This window comes from Magnolia sinica, chromosome 18, assembly GCF_029962835.1.
Source record: "Magnolia sinica isolate HGM2019 chromosome 18, MsV1, whole genome shotgun sequence".
Taxonomy (NCBI): Eukaryota; Viridiplantae; Streptophyta; class Magnoliopsida; order Magnoliales; family Magnoliaceae; genus Magnolia; species Magnolia sinica.
Window position 1 is genome coordinate 15,063,644 of NC_080590.1, and position 27,670 is coordinate 15,091,313.

A 27,670-nucleotide genomic window follows, 5' to 3' on the forward strand; every position below is an offset into this window, starting at 1 on the left:
TATAATAAAACAACACAGGTGTCATATCCTTGTAGAACCCCTATATTTCTCTCCTATGGGTAGGGCTAACCAGATGAGTCTTAAAGTTGCTGAAAACCTCAATAATGTCAATGGGAGGTGAGTTTTATGACATTCAAGCACTCATAAATTGAACATTTGGCATACATTAACTTACATTAATTAACTGACTAAATTGTGGACCCCACTTTTGTGAAGGCATAGTCCCAAAATTAGATTGTTTGAGCACTACCGATTTCCCCCATTTTTTTAATTGTGGTTGCTGTTGCTGCTCTTGTGGGTTTGTGCGAGCACACCATCAGGTGATCAGTATCAGCCTCTAGTTTTTGTTTTTCACTAGCATGTCGAGTGGATTTTCCTTTTACCTAACTAAGAAACAATAAGAAATGGAAAAGATTCACATGCAATGAGAGGGACGTCCATTAGCAGAGAGTGAAATGAATAGGGATATAAACATGAGATGTCTGGAAATAAAAACAAATGAATGGCTTATAGGGTCCTTTTCACCTTACAAGGTGCACAAGGGCTACTCTTAAGTACTCTGTCCACAAACAAATGCATTCATCAATGCGAGCTCATTGTGCCTTAAGGCCAAAGCAAGAGCCACCTTTCTAAATTGCCTAGGCCTACCTTGTTGGATTTCAAGAGAGCCCAAGACTTGCTTGGCCTGTAAAGAGATTTGGGATTCTGAGACCATACAAATAGCCCAAAAATAAGGTCTACTCCACGTGAGAGACGACTTGGTGGGCCTAAAAGCCCAATGTGCCAAAAAAGCTCAATGGAGCATGGGGGCTATTTGTACTTGGTAGCCCTAAGTAAGTGAGAAATCAGAGATATGATTCTGGGCCAAACATTTCATCCCATGTGTTTAATTTTATGTTTCATAATATAACAAGAAGACACTTTCTTCTCTAACTTGTCGCATATTTAGAAAATTCAATCCGTGCAAAAGGTGGGTCGTACTGTAAATATCATCTGGGGCAAAAAAAAATAAGATTAGGGGCTGACCCCAAATAGTTGGTTTCAGTGACTTCTCACCCCTACTCAATTTTCTTAGAAGCACAAAAATCAAGTTGATACTCTACTCAAATGGGCTAGGTAAAATCATTTTCAAAATCATGAAAATATTGTATAACTTGCATGTCTAAAGGTGCTTGTAGGGCTAACAATTGTATAATTAACTAATTGTATTACATTGCTTCTTCGCTTTTCTCATTATATAGTTAGCTTAATATGTATTACATTTTTTCTTCTTAAATTATTATTGTGACTTATTGGTTTATAGTTGTGACTTGTGATTGTTATTCGTAAGTTAGATAATTAGTTACCCATTTGAGGATTTCTATGTGGCCATACATAGATATGGTGTATTTTTGGTGGCATAGAAATTACTCAAATTGTCCTGTTTTTTGGACAGTTTAAGGTTAAATAGATAGTATGCTTTCATAAAACCTATTTAAATGTTCATCCTAATCCGCGGTCCATCTCCTCGTTTCTCTCTAGATATGTTTCTTTTGTTTCGTATCTAATGCCAAATATCTTTACATTGCTTTAGATATTTGACATTAGAATATAACGTAAGATCAACTTATCTAGAGAGGCATGGGGAGATGCTGCCCAATTTTCGGCGTGGATGTTTAAATGGGAATATGAAAGTATTGCAATCTATTTAACCTTGAATGGGTAACTAATTTAGGATTTAATTGTTACTTGTAAGTTAGATAATTAGTTATCCGTTTGAGGATTTCTAAGTGACCATATATAGATATAGTGTGTTTTTGGTGACATAGAAATCGTTCAAATTGTCCCTTTTTGGACAGTTCAAGGTTAGATAGATAGTATGCTTTCATATAACCTATTTAAATGTTCATGCCTGATCCGCGGTCCATTTCCTCATTTCTCTCTAGATATATTTCTTTCGTTTCATATCCAATGCCAAATATCTTTACATTGCTTTAGATATTTGGCATCGGAATGTAACGTAAGATTAACTTATCTAGAGAGGCATGGGGAGATGCTGCCGAATTTTCGGCGTAGATGTTTAAATGAGAATATGAAAGTATTACAATCTATCTAACCCTGGATGGGTAACTAATTTAGGATTTAGTGTAACTCTGTTAGCATTAGATTGCTAATGCTAATATGATTTAGTATATTTCAACTATTATATGGAAAGCGAGGGTCTTTCCAATACCCTGTCCCCAGCCCCTGGTGGTCGATCAATTACATCACCGATGATCCTTGAAGATGAAAGATTAGGTGTTGAACATGAAGAGATGCCTGTCGACATGGTTGATACTAGTACCACACAGTCATATGTTGCGGGAAATACGAAAAAGAGGTCAGCAGTATGGGAAGATTTTGAAGAAGTAACCCTGAAGAACGGCCAAGTGAAGATACAATGCAAACACTGCAAGAGTCAGTACGCTAAGCAAGCAGATGGTTCGACCACAACATTGAAGAAACATCTAGCAAAATGTCTTAAAAAAGTAAGAAGTGGGGTAAGGCAATAAACACTTTCATTTTCGCAATCTGCGGAGGGTCCATCAGTGTCTATGTACAAGTATGACAAAGAGTTAGTGAATGAGTGGACGTTTAAGTTAATTATTTCAGATGAAAGACCATTTCAGATGGTAGAGAGTGCTGCTTTTGTTGGACTAGTCAAGTGCCTTAACCCCAGATACGAGAAGGTCTCTCGTACAACAATCAGGAGGGTGTGTATGAAGATGTATGAAGGCGAGAAGGTCAAGTTGAAAGAAGAGTTAGCCACGATTTTCTAAATTAGCTTGATATCAGATTTGTGGACGGCATCCAATCAATGAAAGGTGTATATGTCCCTAACTGCTCACTACGTTGATGCTGAATGGAGGCTTTGCAAGAGAATAATAAACTTCCGTTATCTTGCGCCTCCTCATAGTGGTTTGATGATTTTAGACTGCATACACAGATGTCTAATGGAGTGAGAAATTGAGAAGAAGATTTCAACAATTACACTAGACAATGCCTTTGCAAATGATAGCGTGATAATGAATTTGCGCAACCAGTTTAAGGCCACAGTGACTTATATTTTGGTGGAAAGATATTTCATGTTAGGTGTTGTGCCCACATCCTAAACTTGATTGTACAAGAAGACCTTAAAACAATCGATCCCACGATCGAAAATATAAGAGAGAGTGTGAAGTACATACGGGGGTCACGATTACATGCATGGAATGAGATCGTGAAGCAGTTGAATTTGTTAACTCAGAGAACAATGAAGTTAGATGTCACGATACGTTGGAATTCAACTTTTGAAATGTTGGATTCAGCGATAGCTTTGAGACCTGCCTTCTCTCACTATGCGGAGTGTGATAGTGCGTATATTTGGCTACCTTCTGAAGATGACTGGTCAAGAGCTGAATCAGTTTGTAAGTTCCTTTCTATTTTTTACAACAGCACGAAGAAATTTTCAAGCTGCAAGTATCCAACAGCAAATATATTTCTGCCTGAACTTTGGAAGGTAAAAGATACCATGCGTAAAAGTAGTAGTGGACAAGACTTTTTACACTTCATGACCATAGGTATGCAGGTAAAGTTTGATAAGTATTGGTCTGAGTGTAGTCTGTTAATGGGTGTTGCGGTTGTTCTTGATCCTCGGTACAAGATGTTTATGGTTGGCTTCATATGTAATAGGTTGTATGGTGTGATGGGCGTTGCTGATGCCGAAAAGATTTCTAGTGCAGCCAGTGAATTATACAATTTGTATGCGTGTGCCGCAAAAGAACAATCTCCTCATGTAGGTTCTAGTTCTGCTGTTAATGAATTGCAAGAAGACACGACAGATGATTTCATGTCTTACTATACACAGTTGAAAGGGACTCAAGCACAGATGCATAGATCAGAACTTGAAGAGTATCTCAAGGAGGATATTCTAGTTCTAAACAAGGGCGATGATTTTGACATTTTGGAGTGGTGGAGGACGAGATCTGGTAAGTTGCAATACCCTGTGCTCTCGTTAATAGCACGCGATATATTATCAATTCCAATTTCAACTGTGACTTCAGAATCCGCTTTTAGTACGGGGAGTAGGGTCGTAAGCAAGTATAGAAGCTCACTTACACCTGAATCGATTGAAGCGCTCATTTGTACTCAGGATTGGCAGCGTCCAATGTGGGGGAAAGAGACCTCTATTGATGAGGAGTTCGATGAAGAGGAGAGTGACAAGATAGAAGAGACAGTGCCTGCAGCTGCAATATGATTTTAATGTCTTCTAATTTTGTTATATCATGTTATTTATAATTTTGTTAAAACAGTTACATTGAAGTTTTATAGTTATGTTTCATGGGTGGATGAATATTTTTCTTTTTTTATTAGTACTATTCAATTAGATAATGTTGTTTAAATCTTTTATTATATTGTTAGGTAATTGCGTTCATTCATAACTCTTTTTTTTGTCCTAAGCTAACCAGATATACAGTAGATATGTCATCGAAAGATGATGCATCAGCAGATATTTGGGATTATGGAGTCCAAACCTACTCCCAGGATGGAAAGATAAAGTTGAAATGTAAGTTGTGTGGAAAACAGTTTGTCAACAAAACAAATTGACTCAAATTATATTTGGCTTGTCGGGGAGGAGATGCCGCACCTTGTAGCAAAGCTTCTCAGGAGGTCCGATATTTATTTGGAGTCATTCTCGATTTTAATACAAAGACTTCCCACAACCCTCACCCTGTAACTACAACCAATACAACTAACCAAAGAATATATAGAAGTAGGCCTCTTATAAATAAAGAAGGGTTTAGCAGAGGAACTGCAACTGGCTCTAGCTCTAGTTCCAGGCCTTCCACAACCACCATTAGTAGAGAAGAGGAACAAGATAAAATTTTAAGGGAGCAAGAAGAACGAGATAATAAATAGGCCATCAAAGAAAGCATGCAAATGGCATACAGATCAAGAAGTACCAGACAACAACATCCACCTCCGAGACAACATGATGCTGAAGCAGGCACAAGTAGACCATCAAAGTTTGTTAAAAGTCTTGCAGCATTTTATACGCTATTAGGAATCCCGTACAAATTGGATCATAAAAAGCATCTAAAAAAAGTTCTTGCATCTGTGAATGACGACGATGGGAAGGGATCCCCACCATCCGATTCAGCAGAGGTGAACGACCATTTTTTGGACACATCCAGCTCGGAGTCGCCTAAGAGTTCTCCTGCAGTTGAATCAGTAAAAAGAGAACCGAATGATGAATCTGGCGACAAAGGTGGAGGTGGAGGAGGGGGTTACTATTATGGACAAGGTTCATTTAGTTACATCCTACAAAGGCATTCATCATATAGAGGGTTTTGAATGTATGAAAGTTTTACCTAATTTATATGTCAGTATGTACTTGTTAGGTTTTTTTACTTTTGATTTTGGACATAATGTTGGATATGGTTTATGTTAGTATGTGCATGTTACCTAATCTTTTTCTTTTTCTTTCTTTCTAATGTGGCACAAAATATCATGATATTTACATGAAATAATGGTGCAATCTAACACATTGTCTCAATAACTTTTGTTTTGTGAGCTATTGATGGTGATTTTCAAGGTAGCCACCATCAACTTCTAGGAAATGATTGATCGAGCTGATATTAGGGTGGATGGCATGGATTTCAAGGTAATGATGGTGTTGTCAGTGGATTGTCTTAAGATCCATGGGATTGCTATATCCCGGGATTGCTATATCCAGTCTGTTTGGCACGCTTGGCCAATCCCGGGATTAAACCTTCCCATCCCTTCCAATCCCTCAATCCAAACACGTCCCAGGCAAATTTGAACGGATTAGGGTGGATTGGATGGGATTTAAAGGTAATGATGGTGTTGTCAGTGGATTGTCACTATAAAAGAGAGGTTTGCAATTCCACTTGGTTTTCCAAATGCATCCTTAGGGAATCAGTGTGCTGAATTGAATTGATAGCAAACTAAACTCAGCAATTTAGTTACAATTCTGTTGTTTATTGATTGTGTTTGCAATTCAAATCACTTGCATATCCAAAGTTCCAAACACAACCTTAGAGAATCAGTGCACTGATTGAAGGTCTGATTGTTTGATGAAGGAGATTTTTATCCATCCCCATCAATGGTGTATCATACTAGGTAAATGATCTGAATATTTGAAATGTGGCTCCACCTCTAAAAAATGCTAGCCCAACTAAAGTGCCATGAACCAAGCCAGCGTAGTTTATTACGTCAAGAATCATAACCTCTCTTTCATTATCACATTCTAGTTTCAAACATTCCATCTCCTTGATGAAAAATTGAAAGTTGGAAAAGACCCTTCTCTTTCTTTATTCTTTTATTGATGGAGCCAACATTAGCTAGCCCAGAGCCGAGAACATTGGTTGGTTTTGCTCATTTTATTTTATTTTTTCACTCTTCTTTTCTTTCTTTCTTTCCAGAATGCTGAAGATAATGAATACCAACCCAAAGTAGACCGATCTCTTGAATTCGTGATTACTTCTACAGACATTACAGGCACTTGTGCTACTGCAACGCTGCTCGCTTTCAACAATGAGGTTCAGAGGTTGGCTTTTCCAAGAAGATCATTGAGTCAATCTACAGCATTGGCAGATCGACCAAGAAGGGGAAGCGACAAAAAGGATATATCGGAGAGAAAGGTAAGCTTAATTTCATTTCAATATCCTTGATATCCTTGATATCCTGAGACAACCCAAATATGGGTCGTGTATTAGACCAGTGGGGTCACATGTTAAACTATAGTTTTGCTGGTTTGGGAGGATTGGCTTTGGTGGATACAGATACATACTGTAATGACATTAAAATATATAATTGCTTTGGTAGAACTAGCAATATCATAAAATGCTTTAGCAAGGTTACTGATCCTGCTAAATCTCATTCTTCCACTTAATGCACATCCAAATTAAAGATGAATGAATACGTCAAGTTGATTAATGGAATCAACAGTCATGTTTAACCAGAGGTACTAAAACATTCCTTTCTATTTTCAGGAATTGGATTCAAGAGCGTGTTCCTTGTTTGTGCACATCCTTACATATTTAGCAATGGCTATCAGATCAGGTTCAGTGAAGAGCCCAACCCCGATTGCGGTATTGGTTATATCGTCCCTGAATGGGTTGATGCAAAACCAACGCTTTCAGATTTACAGAGCGTTTATGGTTCTTCTAAGACCCTCCCAACAACCACAATTGTTCTCCCTCTTAGGTTTGAGAAGGTGGAAGCTGTGAAGAAACAACTCTCAGAAGTGCACCCTGAACTCTTGCTATTCTTATCCAAGATCAAAAAGCTATCTGTGCGTGAAAGCAATGGTGATCCTCGTGCTACGGAAACCTGCTCAGAAATTTCAATCTCAAGCGACAGTGATCATGTAACTTTCGATGATAAAAGAGCAAATTCGTGTATTCTCATTCAATATACCCCTTGTTAAATTTTGACAGTGCCCACTAAATCAACAGCTTAGATTATCTTCAGGTGGGTCACATCTAGACATATCTGGGTCAAATAAAACAAAATGATAAAACCATCTGTTCTAATCAAGCACTCCATATAATACCTCCCATTTTTCCTGAGGAACATCTGGCCCACTTGATGAGCAAGACCAGCCTGATTTTGTTTTCTTGCATGCATATACTCTGGGACATGCTTGGTGATCTGGATCTCACAAATGTGACCCACCTAGACCTATGGTGTGAGTCGAACGAGCGAATCCCATTCGCATAGCTCTAAAAGCTTCCTTTTCATATCACATTTTGTTTTTTTAATCCCTCCGTTTTCTTTTAATATTTTTCTCCTGTTGTAAATGCAGGTTTAGCCCAGAAGCTCTGAGCCTACAGTTCACTAAGGGAGTAAGGGACTGCTCGGATGGTTCTTGCAGGTCGACTTGCTCAAAGTCCTGCTGTATTCATTGGGGAGCGGTGAAGCTCCACTGCTGGACATTATCGCATATGCAGGGTATGCTTTTACAGGGATGTCGGTAGCCGTTCTTGCTTGGATCTTCTGGAGCTATGCGTATTACTTCATGATGCCATTTGTCATATCAAGGTACAAAATCTCTCTCTCTCTCTCTCTCTCTCTCTCTCTCTCTCTCTCCTCTTTTTTGTTTTTCTTGGATCGGATCCGAAACTGGGCCAATCTGATCCGACTCGGTTTTCCTGACCGAGTCGAACTCGGATCGGTCCAGGGCCACATGGGTTAGGATCGGATTGGGTCAGAGGACCAGGACTCGGTCCCGGTTCTGACCGAGTTCGGGTCAGGCCATGCAGAACTCGGATCTGGTCGAGTTGGGCCCAATCCGATTCGACTCGGTCCGATGCCCAGCTCTAAACTCAGTACGCAATCCGATTTCGTACAGGTGTATAAGGCACGTCCATCTAAGCGCCACTAACAAGTGCAAAAAGTGAATTTAGAATCAAAGCCATCCACAAGTTGGGTCCCATTTTTTAGATGACCTGGCCCAAAAATCATGCAAGTCCACTGGAAAAATACTTCGTCCCAAGAAATTGTAATATGTCCTGTTTCTAACAGCATGACCAACTATATGTATGGAACGACCTGAATTAGGTCATCTACACAATAGGACCCACCTTATGGTTGGGTTGGATTCTTACACGTGTGCCACGTTTGCGCTGGTTCCGGTGCGTCAGATTTCTCCTCAGATATTTACCGCATAGGCTTTATATGACTGAACCTTCTCAATGAAGGGTCTGGATCATCGGAAACGGATTGGCTACTCCCCCTGACACCAGCTCCGTGGCCGGTGTTCGGTGCTCTGTGGGCCCCACCATGAGGTATGTGTTTCATACATTCCGTTCATCCATTTTTAAATATCATTTTATTGCTTGATCCCAAAAATGAGGGATATAAATCTCAGGTGGACCACACCACAGGAAAACAATAGTGATTAGATATCAACCATTAAACTCCTCCTATGGCCCACTATACTGTTTATTTGACATCCAATCTTCTTATTAGGTCATACAGGCCCAGATGAAGAGAAAAAACAAATATCAGCTTGATCCACAACTTTTATGGCCCCCAAAATGTTTTTAATGGTCAACCCTCATTCAACACTGTTTCCTGTAATGTGGTCCACTTGAGATTGGACATAACTCATTTTTGGACTTAAAATAAAATGATCTGTAAAAACAGATGGATGGCATGGATGAAGCAAATACATCATGGTGTGGCCCAAATAGCACCGACCACCAGCCAATGGCTGGTGTCAGGGGGAGTAGCCAATCCGTTTCCCTGGATCATCATCATGCAGTGGGGAACAAAAAGCTTCTTAGTGGGAAGCGAAGCTTGTCAGAAAAGCTCAAATCATGAATTGGAAAACTGGAAAGAGATAGGCAAATACAATCAACCATTAGAATCAAAATTTAAGCCGTTTATGTACAGTGAGCGTATGAGACCGTGTCCGAAGCTGCAATGGCAACATCACACCATCCAATCAACGACCTACTCTTGCCAGCAAACACCACCACAATAGAGGGGCCCTAAACCCCTCCCCAATCCAACCACACAATAGAGGGGCCCTAAAAGCCCTCCCTAATCCAACCTAATTTTCTTCTCCTTTGTTCCTTTTCCTATTCATCTCATTTCTTTTCTGAAAATATGAAAAAGGGCTAACCAAACCAACCATCTACACTACAACAACTATCACATATCCTCTTTCCTTTTCTTTTCTATCCCTGTACAAACAACTATAGAGTGGAGGCAAGGTATATGCTACACACACATCAGATCATCTTTTTGGTTAAGAACAAGATCTGATCAAAAGGCCCAAATTGTATAAATTCCTTTTAACTAGACTGCCCAGGGAGAAAAGACCAACTCCTGTAGTCTCCTCCCTTGCTGAAGAAGTCTTGTGGCAGATTAGTGGTTCCTTCACTTTGAGGCTACTTAGTCCAATTCTCTGTCGGATGGCCTCGATGGTCTCAGGGTCGACCTGGTGGCCAGCAGCACTGGTCACACAGAATACATTGATGGCCGTCTCACCCGTCGTGCAGATTTCAGCCTTCGTGATGCATAGACCATTTTCACGGAATCCTCGGGTCACATCCGCCAAAAGCCCCTTTCGATCAGGGGTGCATAGCTCCAACCTCACACCCTGCCCACCAAACCAAACACATTCAGGATGCAAATGGAAAACATAGCTGCAGCTGGAAATTTGTAGAAGAACGGCTAGCTAAATGATTTCAACTGATTAAACTGTGGAACTCACAACCCTGAAATCAGATTGGCTAAACAATCCTAACATCTGATAGTTGAATGCAGGTCTGTTAAGATAGGACCGTTCGATGCTTTTCATTTTTAACCGTCCAATATATGTCCACCAATCTCATACTCAGATAATCAGATATCCATAGTTTTTGGTTTATGTACATCTAAACTGGTATACAATTTGGACAGTTTGATTTGAATTACACATATGCCTCCTATTTTCAAAAGCTTTCAAAATACCCTGAGACTGTTTCTATGGGTTATTGAAATGGATTGCAATAACCTTTCCCAAGTGCAATCATATTTATGTGAGCAACTAAACTGCAAATTGCAGCTGTGGAACTTCCAAGATGATCTTGGAATGAATGGAACTGCGATTTGGCGCTACTTCCTCTACCTAGCCATTTATTGCAATCCATTTACAGCCACATTGGACTACAGCTAAGAATCAGATGCATTTCTTCTCTTCAAGGAATTAAAAGTTAACCAGTAAACAGAACAATAGAAAGTAACGAAAAGAATACCTCGGATTCTCTCCTTTCAATGGCAGCTTGCAAGCATTGAATCACACGCTGCCTTTCGGCCTCTGAACTAATGGGGCTTCCGTCTGTATGCCGGATGTAGAATTCCTAAATTCATTCACACACATTCTCGAATTATAAAACAGATCAACACAAATCAAATCGAATGCAGAAATTTAAAATTAAAATCCAAAATAAAAACCTGATGAGCTTGTGTGCCATCTGTATCAATCGTGGCATGGAAGATGACATATTCCATGTCAGTCAGCGTGCACACGATATCGAACAATAGCTTCGGCCGATCATTACACTTCACATTAACAACAGAGTAGCCACGTTCCGACCAGTCCTGAATCGATACATTCGGGACTGATGACTCCGCCATGGCAGCAGCTGATTTCCTCTCATAATCACGGTCGGCAAGCATCATCTGGTGGAGCCGTCGCTCGGTGTGGGCACCAGGCACTGATGAGACTGATGTCTTCGCACTCCTGATATCATTCTCACCCTTCAGAACACTCCTCAGACGCTCTTCGATCCTGTTAATCTTGTGGGCGTCTTCAATGGCGGAGCCAGAATCCTCATCCTTGACATAGATTGTGGACGCGATCCGGCCATTGTGCGTCCACACCTTTGCATCCACAACATTGCATTGCAAGTCGTCAAGAACTGCAAAAACCACCGAGAGGAGTCCTGGCCGGTCGGTTCCCGTTAATTCTAACGCTGTTAGGCCATTGAAGCCATTGGGCCTGGGACCATTACTGCTGCCGAGAGACTGTAACCAAAGAAGAATGATTAAACAAAGGAACCTAAAGAGATAGAAATTACAATTTCCTAACCTAATTTAGGAATTTAACTCAATTTCAAAGCCACTGTTTGATGGGTATACCTCTTTTCTGCTTTTGGTAAATCAATAGTGAAAATTTCGGACTGCTGAATTACCAAATTAGCATAAAAGGGTGTATGTTGCCAAAAAAAACAGGGGTAGAAATTGACTCCGTTTCGGTAATTGTTACCTGTTCAAGGTAGCTGATAACGCTCTCATCCGTGAGCTTGTTGCCGTTTAGATCAGTAACGTGAAATACTGCAGAGAAGGAATAAGGAGAGTGAGAGAGAGTTCATGAGAACAGATGGGGAGAAATTTTGACTGTGCAGAGGATAACCGCCAGGCGCATGTTAGCGAGATCCCTTACCGTCCATGAACCATCTTCCGTCGGAGGAGATGTACGCCTTCTTGATGCAGAGGTCAAGATCGGTAAGAACCTGTACGGCCTCCAGAAGGATGCCGTGCTTCCTCGCACTGTCGACCTAAGAAAACAGAGGATGAACAAAGATTTAAATTTCCGCCTTATTTTCTTTTCCCAATTATGCGTTTTCCGATTCCCACTCAGCAGAATTGCCAAAAATCATAGAACAATGCCCGTGAGGTGCGTTTGGGTGGACGAGATATCGAGAAATTTTATGATTAATCAGTCCAATTTGGTCACAATTTCATGAAATTGCAACCAAACAACCTAAAACAACACAAAAAGGCTCCATTTGGGGTTTTTTGAAAATTCTACAGTGAGTATGAATTCCAAAATCGAATATCATTTCTGGAAATTCCCGTTTTTGTATGTTTTCTGAGATGGAGTTTTTCTTTTCTTACCTTTACCAGAGTAGCAGTTGCGCAGACAGCATTGTCAATGACTACCCTGTAAAAGAGAACAGAGATAAAATAGACCGTCAGAAAGACTTTTTTCTCACGAATGAGCAAGAACAGAATCAAAAGCAAAATGCAGGAAGGAGCGATAAAAGAACGAAGATAGGAAGAGATAGCAGCTGTTTGAAAATAACCGTATAAGACCTAGAAAGGAATATTGTAAAGAAAACACGAAAGATCTGAGGAAGAGAAATCAGGAAATCCGCAAGAACTATAAAGAGAAATAGAATTTTGAGTAGCAAGAAGTTCTCAGGAGGTAAGGAATTAGCAAAAGGATATAACGAAAAACCTCAATTTCCCAGCACTCGACTCGAAAATAGAAAAATCAAACAGCTTTGACGAAAATTGCATTTTAAAAAAGAAAGAAAATTCACACCTTGGAGTGTCCATTCGTATGACGAGCTTTTCATACTCATCGAGAGATGCAGTCCACTCCATCTTCTCTTCTTCTAACGAAAATCTTAGCTTTCTGGCCAAAATAAAACCTACCAGCCCTTTTATCTCTCCTACTGAAAATCCCGACGAAAATAACGAAGAGGTGACCCTAAAATACTCAGAGAAACCAATGCCAGGTGGGCTTTAGCTCCCTTTTGTTGTCCCAACTCTCTCCTACATCGACGAAATCGCCAACCGACTCGGCCGATCTGCCTATGTGAAAATCGCCCGTTTCTCTCTCTCTCTCTCTCTCGCTCAGGAAAACGCGCCTTTGTCTCGCTCGCTAGCTTACCAGGTCTTTATTTAGGCGTGGTTGGAGGCATCTCCTGCCCGGGCTGCCCGAACCGACCGTCCCGCTATTTTTGATCTACGGTGAGTCAACAACCGCGGGCAACGGGCAGTTCTACGTTTCGACTTGATTTTCCGCCACGTGTCAGTAGAGGCAGCTGTCCAAAGTTCCACCTCGGATGCCACGTGTGTGTGACTTTACTCCTTGCGTGCGATCGACTCCTATGTCTCTCCTGTTTGGAGCCGAAGAAAAGTTTTGACTGCGCTCGCATGAGAAGAACGGGTGCCTCGCGGAACTGAAAAGGCACTGGGACACGTGCACGTGATCTGGACGCTTCATCAGATAGAACAAAGTGTAGGGATCTGTTCAACAGAAGTTCAGGCCAATATCCGTCTATTTATTCGTACAAGTGGACCATGGACGATTGCAAGATATGTAGGGCTATTGTACCAGAGCACGCACGCTGTGTGTCCATCATGGTAACGGCTTGGATCTTCTTAACGTGTACCAACAAAATACGTGTACCGCGATCCCCAAATCCATCCCACGCTCAACGTTCCTAGTCGAGAGTACGTATAGCTGAGAGATTCCATGTCCAGGCAAAGGGCGGAGCCCACGTTGAGGAGGTGGCCCACGATGACGTGGCGGTGGCTTATTAGCCAAGCAGAGATCTGCCGACCGGCATCATTGGTGTCACACCGTCTGTGTCGGATTCTTCCGCTTTTCTGTCGCCGTTACTGCAGTTGGTGTCTCAGTGTATGATCGCCACACCTCTCAACCCTTTTCTTTTCGTCCCCTTCCCTCAGCTTCTTTTGCCGGCATTTACAGTTTTCTCAGCTTATTATGTTCGACCAACAGGACCCACGGTGAATCAATTCAAGCCGTTTATACGATGGCCCATGCACTAAAAAACTCCAATTGGCAAATATCAAAAGAAAATGCAACAATGGTCCACTTCCAACTTAGAACAAGGCCAAATATCAAATATTTCTTTTGCTGAGGATCCTCTTCTCGGGCATTCAAGGCGGGCCCACTACATCAACGGTCAGAATAAGCAAACGTGAAGCAGCACCGCTTCTCACATTGACATTTCCTTTTTGCTCAGTGTGTCACGGAAAATCGTCCTCAATCCGCCTCATGCAGCGCAAGCGTTCCAAAAAAAAAAAACGTGATGCAAGATGGCACTAGTGACTCGTTGCATTTACCTAATTGCCCTTATGCTAGTAATAATCAGACTAAAACTTAGGGGTAATAAAGTCATTTAATCTTAACGTGAAGCTGAATAGTGTACTCATTAAGATAGCTAGAGTAGACAAATAATTTTGCAGAAACATGCGTGGGGCACATGGGAATTATTTTAGATCGGAATAATTACTAAAATGGAAAGAATGCTATAAAATGTTTCCGATTGTAGGGACCGCTGGTCGGACGGTCTCGATCAACCGCACCTAACAACGTCTACTAGGTAGATCGCACGTGACTGCGGATTGCGTTGCCCCGCTAGATCATTTCCCCCGCGGGGAATTGCGACAACAAGAATGATACGTGGCCCACATGTTTTAACCATGAGCCGCATCTCAATTCTAAAACCTGGAGTATGGTTTGATGATCCATACCGTTGGTTTGTTCTGTCATAAGGTGAATGTACTCTGCATAAAAAACCATACAAGACAGGAAAATCTCAACCTTTCAATATTACGTGGGCTACAAAGGGATGGTTTAGATGAGAACTACAACAATAATCCGTTCTACTAAAATGGAAATCAATCAAGATCAATGGTCTGGATTACTGAACTACGGGCCCCACCTTTTGGAAGGTAGAACTAGTGTGGAAAGATGCTAGCTACGGATATAGGACTCGTCAGGGATGGACAGGTATATTGGCAATGTAATCTGCGGACGGCTCGCATGTGAGACACGGCACATGTTAGACATCTTTTCCGTTGATAAGGTGGACCCACAGAGGATAACTCTTCATGTGCCCCAGACCTACAAAAGAATGACGGAGACGGATTGGCTACTCCCCCTGACACCAGCCCCGTGGCTGGTGGTCGGTGCTCTGTGGACCCCACCATGATGTATGTGTTTCATCCATTCCGTTCATCCATTTTTACAGATCATTTTATGAATTAATATAAAAAAATATAGGAATATAAATGTTAGGTGGACCACACCACAGGAAAACAATAATGATTGGATATCCACCATTAAAATCCTCCTAAGGCCCACTGTACTGTTTATTTGGCATCCAATCTGTTGATTAGGTCATAAAGACCCAGATGAAGGGAAAAAATAAATATCAGCTTGATCCAAAACTTTTATGGCCCTCGAAACGTTTTTAATGGTCAGCGTTCATTCAACACTGTTTCCTGTAATGTGTTCCACTTGAGATTGAGATATACCTATTTTTTATTTCATAATATAAAATGATCTATAAAAATAAATGGACGGCATGGATGAAACATATACATCATAGTGGGGCTCATACAGCACCGACCACCAGCCATTGGCTGGTGTCAGGGGGAGTAGCCAATCCTTTTCCAAGAATGACGGTTAGAAAAGGTGTTCACTGATCCACAGGCAAGTCTCATGGATCGGCCTCAGGATCATTGGATGCGCATGGTGTTCGTCATGATGAATGGCCTTGGTCTCTCGCACGTATGCCACTTCAACACGAGTACATAGCCTGCTTTTGACATTCATTTACGGGCGCCTGCGAGTAAACATTTGTCCACCATGATTTTTTGCAAAGCGGGCGATCATCGTGATTTCAGGAAGCCCATGCCTCCAAAGCCTTCTTTGCTGTGATGTGTGCCCCACCATCGACGGCGCGGTAACGTGCTGGGCGTCAGAGACCACGTGATCCTGGAGAAGTGGTGTCCTCGTGTCGGACGCGGTTTGGCTAGTCACCCAACACCAGCCAGATAGCTGGTGTCAAAGCTATGTGGGCCGGAAGCTGATTGGCTGGTGCACCACACACCACCGACTGACCTGGCTGATGTGGGTACCTATCGTGCTATGACGAGCGGTGACGCTCCTTATCTCTGAGTTGTCCATAAGGTTAAAAGGAGATCAAAGTTACGATGATGTATTTATTATATCAACACCGTTCGTCCATTTGGAGATATCATTTTAGCACACTAGCTCAAAAATAACTAATATTATTAGAATAATTAATCTCACCGTTAAAACATTCGCAAGGTCTAGCATAACATTTATTTTCCATTTACTCTATTAATAAGGTTAGACAGACTTTGACGAAGAGTTAAAATAAATACCATATTAATCCAAAACTTTTGTGACCGTGAGAGGATTTAAATGGCAGACATTCGACCCCACTGCTTTCTCAAGTCTGGTACACTTGTTATTTCGAACAGACTCATCTTTCAGCTGAAGCCCTACGAAGAGCACGCAAAATGAAAAAAACGGTTTAGACATAACACATATCGCATGATGGGATCCGCGTAACGTGGTGACGTCAAGTTCTGTGGGTCCCAATATGTGATGTGTGTTATATCCAAACCTTCCATCCATTTGGTGAGCCTGTCTTCAAGCTTGAGAGGAAAAATAAGATAGATCTAAATATGAAGTGGTCCACACTGCAAAAAGCAGTGGAGAATTGAACATCCAATTGATATTCTTACGTGGTCATGCAAGTTTTGGATCAACATGAAATTTGCTTTCCCTATCCATAAAGATATTTGTGACTTTATGGATAGATTAGATGGAAAATAAACCTTATGATGGCCCTACGAATATTTTAACCGTGAAAATCTTTATCGTGTACTATTTTTAGTGTGGTTCATTTAAACATTGGATATAATTCATTTTTGGCTAATGGATTAAAATGATCTCGAAAATTTGATGACCGGTGTAAATATAGTAAATACATCATTGTTGGGCGCATGCAACTTTTATCTCGTTTGAACCGTTCGTACAACTCGGAGCTGCGCTACTAGCGTCTTCGCACGACACGTATCTACAGCAGCTATACAGCTAGTGTGTTGTACACCAGCCAATCCGCTTCAACAATAACGGTCCATCTTCTAACAGGATCATGTCCACATCACGATCTCCAAGTAACGGATATCATTGCGCCACGTTTCGGACAAGATATTAATGACATTCTCTGCGCGATGCCGGCACGCCGCACCAAGCGGCGTAAACTCCGTGAAATCTAACGGCCGATCATGGTCGTTAGCTTCGACCGTGGTCTGCAGGAAAACGGATTGTTTACTGAGCTGTACGCTCTTATCGTAACTCTTTTGAGTCTACTGTGAATGCATGTTGTTTATCAACGCCGCCCATCCATTTTTTCGAATCATTTTAGTCGTTGATACCAAAATTAAGCTATCCAAAGGTCATTTGGACCATACCACCGTAAACATTAGAATTATTGATTTCCACTGTTGAAACCTTCCTAAGGCCACAGTGAAATTTTCTTGTCATCCAACCTGCTCATAAGATTACAAAGACACGGATGAATGGAAAACACAAATATCAGCTTGATCTCAATCTTCTATAGACCCTAATAACTTTTCAACGGTAGATGTTCATTTTACACTTTTTCGGATGGTGTGGTCCACCGGAGCTTTGAATATTCTTCATTTTTGGTAATAATCTCTAAACGTTTCTTCTGAAATGGATGGAAGGAATGGATAAAATGTATGAGTGACAGTAGGTCTCATGGAGTTTACTCAGTACGTAAGCATACTGAGTTACCCAGTACGCAATCCGCTTCTAGTCTGCCGAGTATTCCAAGTGAGCGGTCAAAGAGAACGACAGACGCGGGCACGGCCGATCCGGCTTCTTGACTCTTGCATGAGATTCCTGGCGGGAAAAAAAACGCTTTCCCGCCAATTCCACCCGCCTGCCGAACGAAATATCCCTTGTGGCCAGGTCAGCATAGTTATGCGCATTGTTCCGGTGAATAGAGAGCTACGACCGAGACCACCATACAACCTTGCATCCGCTGTACACGTGGAAGGGAAAATTTTGATCTGGACCGTTAATCTAGTGCGCCCATTTGGGTGGTAAAGTTAAGCGTAGTGCAATCGTAACCCTTTGTTTTCCAGCACAATCTTGACGGTAAGCAGATATTGATTTTCGACCGCATGATTCATGGACCAATCTGATGGCTAGGATTTTCCGTTAGTGCATTTTGCGAAAAAACGGACGGTGCAATTCATCATTCCTCGCGCGTTTTTGCACGAGGCAGGCGGAATGGAATTTCAGTAGAGACATCTCTGCCGCCGGATTAATGCTACGTGCAGTTAACGCAATCCAAGCTTATTATTTGGTGTGGTCCAATAAAGCGTTAGATCTTTCTCATTTTTGTTAGCATGACTTATAATAATCTCAGAAAATGGATAGACGGCGTGGATAAACAGATACATAACGCTGGGCCCGCCCACAGAACTAACCGTTCGTCGCTACAGACGGGCGGGGGTAGGACGCAATCCGCGTCCCAAAAGAAGAACTCCCTGGCTAACGTGTCCTCCAGAGTGGCGGATGGTCCAAGAAAACTGATATCAATACGGATCTCTGTTAAAGTGAATCGCGCGCATGGATAATAAGAGTGCTATGCGAAACAGGTGTTCTGGTAAAAATACAAGATCTGGACAATTCATTAGATGGAGCCCAATTCATTCTTCTATTTCCTCAATAAGCATAAATGTCATCGAGCAAATTTTTACAAGAAAAATTGGACGGTCTGAAAAATAGACCAACAGACCCTCTTCACCATACAACATGGCCTAGCTGATGAGCGCATGCTGATAATTCGGTCGTGGCGTCTTCGCTGCGGGATGCATTCGATGGAAATCGCAATCACTTACACGTGTTTCAAGTTGGCATGCATATATGGATTAAGTAAGAATCCTCTCCAGCAGAGACGCGTGACTCACCTTCGATCGTTTCCGTTCCTACGGCGTTTTCTCGCGAGCGAAAGTCACTATGTACGAGGTGAGACATGGCGTGTAAAGGAGAATAAGACGCGTGGAAGCCAGCTCGGACGTGGATCCCCACGTAGCTTTGCATCGAAAGCGAGGGATGTGAGTGGGCCCCTCTTATTCTGGAAATCCAGCTTTTTTTCTCGCGGCCCTTGTGTTTGACCTTTCGTGGAGGGAGCAGTCGGAGAGAATCCACGAGGTTGATTTGGCGCCAAAATTCAAAATCATATTCCCAGTAATGATTCTGCTGAGAAAATATCGCCTCTGTCTCTTTTAGAATTTCAACGAGAATGAAATCTAGTCGGTTGATAAGAGGGTACCTTCACGAGATTGATTAGGATGATTCAACTGGTTGACCCAGATCAAAAAACCTACCTCAATCTTTTCTAGATCCTCTTCCTTTAGCAGGAACGAGGGATTAATGGAATGGAATTGCGATTAATATCATTATTGAACAAAAGTGGGGCCGAGACCAATTGAATCCCAATGTAAAACAGCTGCCCTCTATAGCGGCTCTGAAGGTTAGCATCCGTACTGTGCTTGATGTTCGGAGCTGGGGCTCCCCAGTGACTTATGGTGTAAGGCTTCCTCCAACCTTTGTAGGTGGTGCCGAAGAGTCAGGCCCTCGGCATCGGATATTTAGGTTCTAATCAGAATTCTAATCAGAATACTAACTTGCCTACGCTAGTTGTACCCGATCAGTGAGACGAATGAAACTTAGATGGCTTTAGGGCCTGTTTGGCCGGGCAGATTGGATGGGATTGGAAGGTATTAGAATGGATTGCACGGATTTCAAGGTAATGACAGTTGCATCAGTGGATTGGTGCAAGATCTGGGATTGCTATATTGGGTTTGCTTGGCACGCCCGGCCAATCCCAGGATTAAACCTTCTAATCCCTTTCAATCCTACAAACCAAACATGTCCCAAGTAATTTTGAAGGGATTATGGTGGATTGGATGAGATTTAAGGGCCCGTTTGGCCAGCTGGATTGGAAATGATTGGATGGTATTGGAAGGGATTGGAAGTTAAATCCCGAGATTGGCCGGGCGTGCCAAACAGGCTAGGTGATATGATCCCGGGATATAGCAATCCCATGGATCTTAAGACAATCTATTGACAACACGATCATTACCTTTAAATCACATCCAATCCATCCTAATCTGTCCAAATTTGCTCGGGATGTGTTTGGTTTGAGGGATTGGAAGGGATGGGAAGGTTTAATCCTAGGATTGGCCGGACGTGCTAAACAGACCTGATATAGCAATCCCATGATATAGCAATCCCATGGATCTTAAGACAATCCAATGCTAAACAGACTTGATATAGCAATCCCAGGATACTGCAATCCCGTGGATCTTAAGACAATCCACTAACAACACAAAATCCATGCCATCCACCCTAATACCATTCAATCCCTTCCAATCCACCCGGCCAAACGGACCCTAAAGGTAATGATGGTGATGTCGTGGATTGTCTTAAGATCCATGAGATTGCTATATCCTGGGATCAGGATCTCGTGTCTATTTGGCACACTTGGCCAATCTCGAGATCTATCTTCCAATCCCTTCCAATTTGCCTGGCCAAACGAGCCCTCAGGGATAATCATCATCTTCATCTTATTACATAGTATAGGGCTGTCGTAAGTATAGTAACTCAAAATCTTGCTCCATGTCAAGTCATACCTCAAGATTTCTTACCAAGAGATGATTTGAGTAACAACTTGAAATTATATAGGATCATGGAAGAGCTCAACATCTGATGGAAGTGAAAATACTTTATCTTTTAATGGTTGAGTTCAAGTGATAAGTGTTTTCCCCAATAATGGATTACTGTTTTCTGGCCGCTGAAGGTCTCCTTGGTTACATTCGACACTAGCTGACCATGTGATGAGCATATATGTCTGAGTTGACCTTTCCCTTTAACCCGTTCAATTTTACCCATAACACAATAAATTCTAATTCTATGTTATCAAATGCAACCGACGATTAAATTGATATTAATTGATAACTGTAATTTCGACTATAATTCATAGTAAATACACTAGACATGGCCCTGACTTAGAGAATGGTAATAGTTTTGAGAGTGCTTTAACCATGACCAGGCACGTTAGATGATTGGATTGGATGACATATAAACACCACGGTGGCCTAAAAAAACTACCGGTGGGTTTTCTATTTCAACTGCTACGTATGTGGTCGCCCACCGCTATTTTAGCTTACTATGATTTTTGGGTTCATTGGCGCCAGGGCGATTTGATTCGGTAGCACAGCGGCAGTCTATTTCGCAGGAGCTCTGGCCGCTGGATTAGTTGGCCCACTTCGCTACCCGCACGCGTCAAAGAGCTAGCACGTACAATAAAAAGCCAAGTGGGCCTCACGGTAGTTTACTTTAAGTCACTCCGTTTGCCAGTTGCCACGTGATCTGAGAAATCAAGCCCATTGAAGCAGGTCCCACGAAATAGCAGCCTTAGGTGAGCCCTAGGAAGGTTTGAATGGTGACTGTCCCTATCTCTACTGTTTTCTATCTGGGTTTCCTGCATTAATGTTTGATTGGCCAGTATCTTGGGCTCACGTCCTAACGTGACGGAGTAGATGTCACGCAAAAATAAGGGTAGGCCCAGCGAGTCTTTTGTTACATGGGCTGTCTGCAATAACTGTTGTAGGAAATTCGCATACGTTGCTCCCAAGTAACACCGTAGCCTCTCGTGAGAGTCTTTAATGAGATGGGGCCCACAATGTCAGACGCAGGGATCAGCTCAATCCAAATGAGTATAACTTTCTTCTGCCAGCCTGGATCAGGAAACCGCGTTGATCTCGTCATTCCTTACTCGTGTCAGGTGGGATGACAAAACTAGACCGTCCATCTAGTATTTTCAATCAGTGGATCGCCTACCGTTGAAAATCACACCAGCTGACTGTTCTAAGTACAGAATCTGTGTTATATTTCGTAATTCTATCAGTGAATTGATTGACTGTCAAAATCAAAGAGGAAAAAAATGTATGGCTAGGATTATCCAATCTCTTTAATTCTCATCCGTTGGCTACTTGCTGTCAGGACCCAGCAATTGGTGTCGCCCCCCAAACCTCAGTATAGGACGCGGATTAGCTACTGACAGGATCAGCAGCGAGACTTCTACTGAAGTGAGTTCACCAAGTTCTGTGGGTCCCATCATGATGTATGTTTTGTATCCACACCGTTCATCAATTTTTAGATATAGTTTTAGGATACGATACAAATAATGAGGCAGATCCAAATCTGGAGCAGACCCTACCATAGAAAACAATGGGAAGAGTGACATTCACCGTTGAAATATTCCTGAGGTCCACCATGATGTTTATTTGAGATCCAACCTGTTCATGTGTTAACGCAGACATGAAAGAAGGGAAAACACAAATATAAGCTTGATCGAAAACTTTTGTGGCCTTTAGAAGTTTTTAATGGTGGACGTCCCTCTCCCTACTTTTTTCTGTGGTGGGGTCCACTCGAGCTTTGGATCTAACTCATTCTTTGTATCGTGCCTAACATGATCTCTCCAAATGGATGAGCGGTGTTGATACAAAACATACATCATGGTGTGGCCCACAGAACTTGGTGACGTCACTTCGGTAGCGAGTCTCGTACTCAACCTGTCAGTAGCTAATCCGCGTCCCTCGTTATAATCGGGTTGTATGTCATGAACACGTCATGGTGGGCCCAACACAAGCTCTGCGGAGGATCCGGCCTCAATTACCCTTCGTTCCCAAAATGTCACGGATCCTGACCGTTCACAAAGCGTACACCGAATGAAAGGCCTAGATCGGTTACATATGTGCTATCGGACAGCGGGAACGCGAACCTATGGTAGCTGTGGGACCCAGAATTCTATCAAAACCCTACCAACCTGTCTCAACGGTTTAATTTTACTGTGACTGACATCAAGCACTACCTCCGATCGCGGCCATTGAAAGCGAGTGTGATTCTCCAACATTTTATACGTTTTCACTATAAGTGAGAGATGTGGCCCCACCATATCAACTATCGTAGATCTCGTGATATATCTTATTTCACACCTTTGATTCCTTGCGTATGTGTAAATCTGAAGCAACGATCTAAAAAAGCATTTGAATAGGACGTACGACGGAGCATGGGAAACATGTTTCTACTTCCCTGGGTTATTATTTATTAACACGGTGAGCGCTCACCACCATTTTTTAAGTTGAGAGTGTGTGTGTTCTGGACGCGGATTGCGTACTAACCCCGCCCGTCCCTAGCTCTGAACGGGCAGTTCTGTGGGCGGGCCCACCGTGATGTATCTGTACATCCAAACCGTCAATCCATTTTTTCAGATTACTTTAAGGCATGAACACAAAAAATTTGAGGCATATCCAATGCTCAAGTGGACCACACCAAATAATAATCTTGGTTGCATTAAAATGCAAAAAGCATTAAATGTCAGTTGCATTAAATGCAAGAGTCATTTGTGGTGTGGTCCATTTGATTGTTGGATCTCACTCATTTTTGTTTTGATGCCTTAAAATAATATGAGAAAAGGGATAGATGGTTTGGATGTACAGATACATGATGGTGGGCCTGCCCACAGAACTGCCCATTCAGAGCTAGGGACGGGCGGGGGGAGGGGGGAGTACGCAATCCACGTCTGTGTGTTCTACCGAACATATGGCATACGTGTATAGGAATCCGGACCGTCCACGTCTGTGTGTTCTACCGAACATATGGCATACGTGTATAGGAATCCGGACCGTTCAAGTTGCCTACACATTCATGGATAGAGCATGGACCGAAACCCAAAGTGCTCTAATGGTTTATATGGACACTGATTGAATGGTGACCGTGAATTTGTGGGGCCCACTGTGATATATGTGTTTTATCAATGATGTCTGTTGGGGGAAAAATATGACAAGTCGATGAGTTGGCTTATGGAATGTACCAATTCTATGGACATGGCCCGGTCCCTAAGGCACCAAGCCTGACTGAGGCCCACATGTCCAGCGAGCAGAGAGGCGAGGCCTCTGAGGACACTGATATAGCCTCGAGGATACCCAGAGTCCCATAGTGGCCGCGTTATACCGACCCAGATCATGGGGTGGCTATTGATCAAACTCGAGCTAGTCACATCATGACTCGACCCCAGTCTGACCGAACGTCTAGGTCGGCCACAAGGCAATCTCTAATCAGCAACTAAGTACATTCAAGAACAGCTACGCCCCAGCCAAGTGAGGCTCAGACATTATTGGTCGATCCTAAAACAATCGATGCATATACCGACCGGCATGAGCCACTTGGATAAGCCGGGGCTGCAAGAACAACCGACGTACGACCAAGCGCCACGTCTGACCAAGAACCGAGCCTCAAGCTTTCAGCTCGCCATCAAAGATTTGCCTTCTAAGATCTTCCGAAGATGATTCTCGATCTTGGAAATCTACGAGATATAAGATCTTGGGATCATTACAGATAACAGCCTATCCCCTATGAACTAGGAAAAGATCCCAAAACCACGGGATCACATCTCTCCTATAAATGGGAGGATCACATCTCTCCTATAAATGGGAGGCACATCAAAGTGAAAGGTACACACATTCTCTCCCTTAAGCCCATATTCCTAGACCCAGATTCTAACTTTAACATCGGAGGGTCTCCTGTATCAACATAGGGAAGCCTTTGTCCTCTTCCTGTGCAGGTGTCTGCATAGGAAAGGGGGTGAGCCGGAAACTGCATCAACAATGTCCATTCATTTTCCATTCATTTTGCCACCACATTTTATGTCATGAGCCCAAAATCGAAATATATCTGTGCCGTCCACTCATTTTACCACATCATTTTAGAGCATGGACCACACTAGAGGAATCAATGGAGATTGAAAGCCTATGGTTGAAGATTTATTGGGGTCACAGTAGTTTTGGACAAGCTGATATTTGTGTTTTCCCTTCTTTCAAGAGCATGTGACCTTATGAACAGGTTGGATTGGATGAGAAACAAGCATTCCCTGATCGAGAAAGGTTTAAGGGGGCGTTTGGCGCATGGTATTAGATGGGATTAGGTGGGATGGAATTGCATTTGGTCCTGCCAATTCCACTCAATGTTTGGGAAGAATGGAAAAGCTTGAAATTAGATTAGATGGAATTGCATTAGGTATCATGTCAATTCCACTCCATGTTGCAAGTTGTGTAGGTCCCACCATGATGTGTGGGCTATATCCACACTGTCCACCCATTTTTTTAGATCTTTTTAGAGCATGGGCTAAAAAATCAAGTAGATCAAAAGCTCAAGTGGACCCCACCATAGAAAGTAGTGGGAATTCAATACCTACCGTTGAAAACTTCTTTGGGGCCACATAAGTTTTGGATCTGCCTCATTTTTAGGCCCATGTCATAAAATAAGGTTGTAGTGTTATTCTCAATAGTTTCAAATGATGGTGGGTCTATCCATTCAATGTACCACTGTATTACAAACATAGCATGGAATTAAGCTTATCCTACGGTAACAGGGGACAATCCCTACCATATGTAATAATTACGTTTTTTTTAATCCCATCCCACCTAATCCTTCCCACTACCATGCGCCAAACACCCCCTAAACAGATATCATTATTCTTACTTTTTCATGGGGTGTGGTGGACTTGAGCTTTTGGGTGTGCTTCAATTTTGGCGTGGTGCTCCAAAACGACGTAGCAAAAATAATGGACGCCATGGATAAAACACATACATCCTGGTGGACCCCACATGGTCCTGATATTAGGATAGATCCCAGTGGTCCTTGTGATTTGGATGGATTGGGCTGTAGTGCATGTGATTTGGTGGTCCGTGTTGTTGATCTCGTGGGTCTATCAGGTGATCCGGATTGGATGGACAGTATCATTCAGTTGGAGTATTATCTGCTCCCTGAGATGTAATTGATACATGGTGGGGTCCATTCGAATGGACCACTTGTACGTCGTTTTTAGCTGTCCACATGATGCCCCAACGTGAAAGACAGATGAAGGTGGATCCCTTCAAAATAAGTACAATTTACGGTTGGGAGGATCGCCCGATCCATAGAGGTAAGTGGATCCCTAACAGTGGGGCCCACTACGATGTATGTTCCTTACATCCACACCGTCAATCCATTTTGAAAGTTCATTTTAGTCCATGACTCATAAAAGCAGCGGATCCACATCTGAGGTGGACTATATTATAGGAAACAGTCATGATTAAATCCCCACCATTAAAAACTTCATGAGGGCTATTGGAATGTTTACTTGCCATCCAACCTCTTGATAAGGTCACAAAGACCTTGATGAAGAGACCACACAAATCTGATCCAGCATGTTTGCAGCCCATGAGAAGTATGATCAATTACCACTCTTTCCTGTAATATGGTCCACCTGATATTTGGATCTGCTTCATTTTTTATATCATGCCATGAAATGAGTTTTTAGAATGGATGTATAGGTGCATGCAAGGAACATAAATCAAGGTGGGTCCCACAGTCAGGGATTTCACCCACCTCGGTGGATATGGGGATCCACCAACGCCGCAATCCCATTTTAATGGCGTCAAGCTTTGACACATGGTACGCGCAACACGTGTAAAACATCCGGTCCGCTCCAAAGGTGTAACCCACTGCTGATCTGACCATTGTTGTACCACACGCATTCATTTTAGAATATATGTTGCTTCTTTTGGCGAACAAATTTATCTGCACTCGTGTGGAAGACGTGCCAATAAGATTAGCCTGTCTTTGGAAGCATGCGACCTACAGTTTTCTCCGGACGCGGATTAGCTACTGACAGGTTGAGTGGCGAGATTTGCTACTGAAGTGACGTCACCAAGTTCCGTGGGCACCATGATATACGTGTTGTATCTGCACCGACACCGTCCATACATTTGGATAGATCATTCCGGAGCATGATCCAAAGAAGATCTAAAGCCGGAGTTGACCCACCACAGAAAAATAGAGGGGAGAGTGACGCCCACCGTTGAAACCTTCCTAAGGTCCACCATGGTGTTTATTTGTAATCCAAACTGTGCATATGTTAACGTAGACATGAAAGAAGGTAAAACACAAATACCAGGTTGATCCAAAACTTTTGTAACCCTTAGAACTGTTTAATGGTGGGCGTCAGTCTCCCCAATGTTTTGGGGTGGTGGGCAACTCGAGCTTTGGATCTGAATCATTCTTTGGATCATACCCGAGTATGATCTCTTGAAATGGATAAATGATGTGGATACAGAATATACATCATTGTGGGCCACAAAACTTAGTTACGTCACTTCAGTAGCCTGTCAGTAGCTAATCCGCGTCAAGAAACGGATTGGCTACTCCCCTGCCGCTAGCTAGTAGTTGGTGCTCTGAGGACCTCATCATGATGAATGTGTTTCATCCATGCTGTACATCTATTTTTCTAGATCAATGTAGGGTATGAGACAAAAAATGAGGCATATATCAATCTCAAGTTGACCATATTATGGGAAAAAGTGTTGAATGAACGTCGACCATTTAAAACTTTGTTTTTTCCATTCATATAGGTCTATATGACCTAATCAACCG

General features: G+C 42.4%; 1 protein-coding gene across 1 annotated transcript; it reads right to left on the bottom strand.

Moving 5' to 3' along the window:
• Positions 1–9,368: 9,368 nt before the first annotated feature.
• On the bottom strand, positions 9,369–13,178 carry LOC131233162 (ACT domain-containing protein ACR8-like). The gene is made up of 7 exons (XM_058229774.1): positions 12,845–13,178; positions 12,415–12,460; positions 11,960–12,074; positions 11,783–11,850; positions 10,969–11,541; positions 10,770–10,874; positions 9,369–10,132 (listed from the first exon to the last, which is right to left on the bottom strand). Exons 1-7 carry the CDS (start codon positions 12,904–12,906, stop codon positions 9,779–9,781), a joined length of 1,323 nt encoding a protein of 440 aa, XP_058085757.1. The 5' UTR covers positions 12,907–13,178; the 3' UTR covers positions 9,369–9,778.
• Positions 13,179–27,670: the final 14,492 nt, after the last annotated feature.

Coding starts and splice junctions, on each gene's coding strand:
- LOC131233162 (XM_058229774.1), bottom strand. CDS start 12,906: ATGGAGTGGACTGCATCTCTCGATGAGTATGAAAAGCTCGTCATACGA. Junction 11,851..11,959: donor CGGAAGATGGTTCATGGACG/GTAAGGGATCTC, acceptor CCTTCTCTGCAG/TATTTCACGTTACTGATCTA. Junction 11,542..11,782: donor TTATCAGCTACCTTGAACAG/GTAACAATTACC, acceptor CTTTGGTTACAG/TCTCTCGGCAGCAGTAATGG.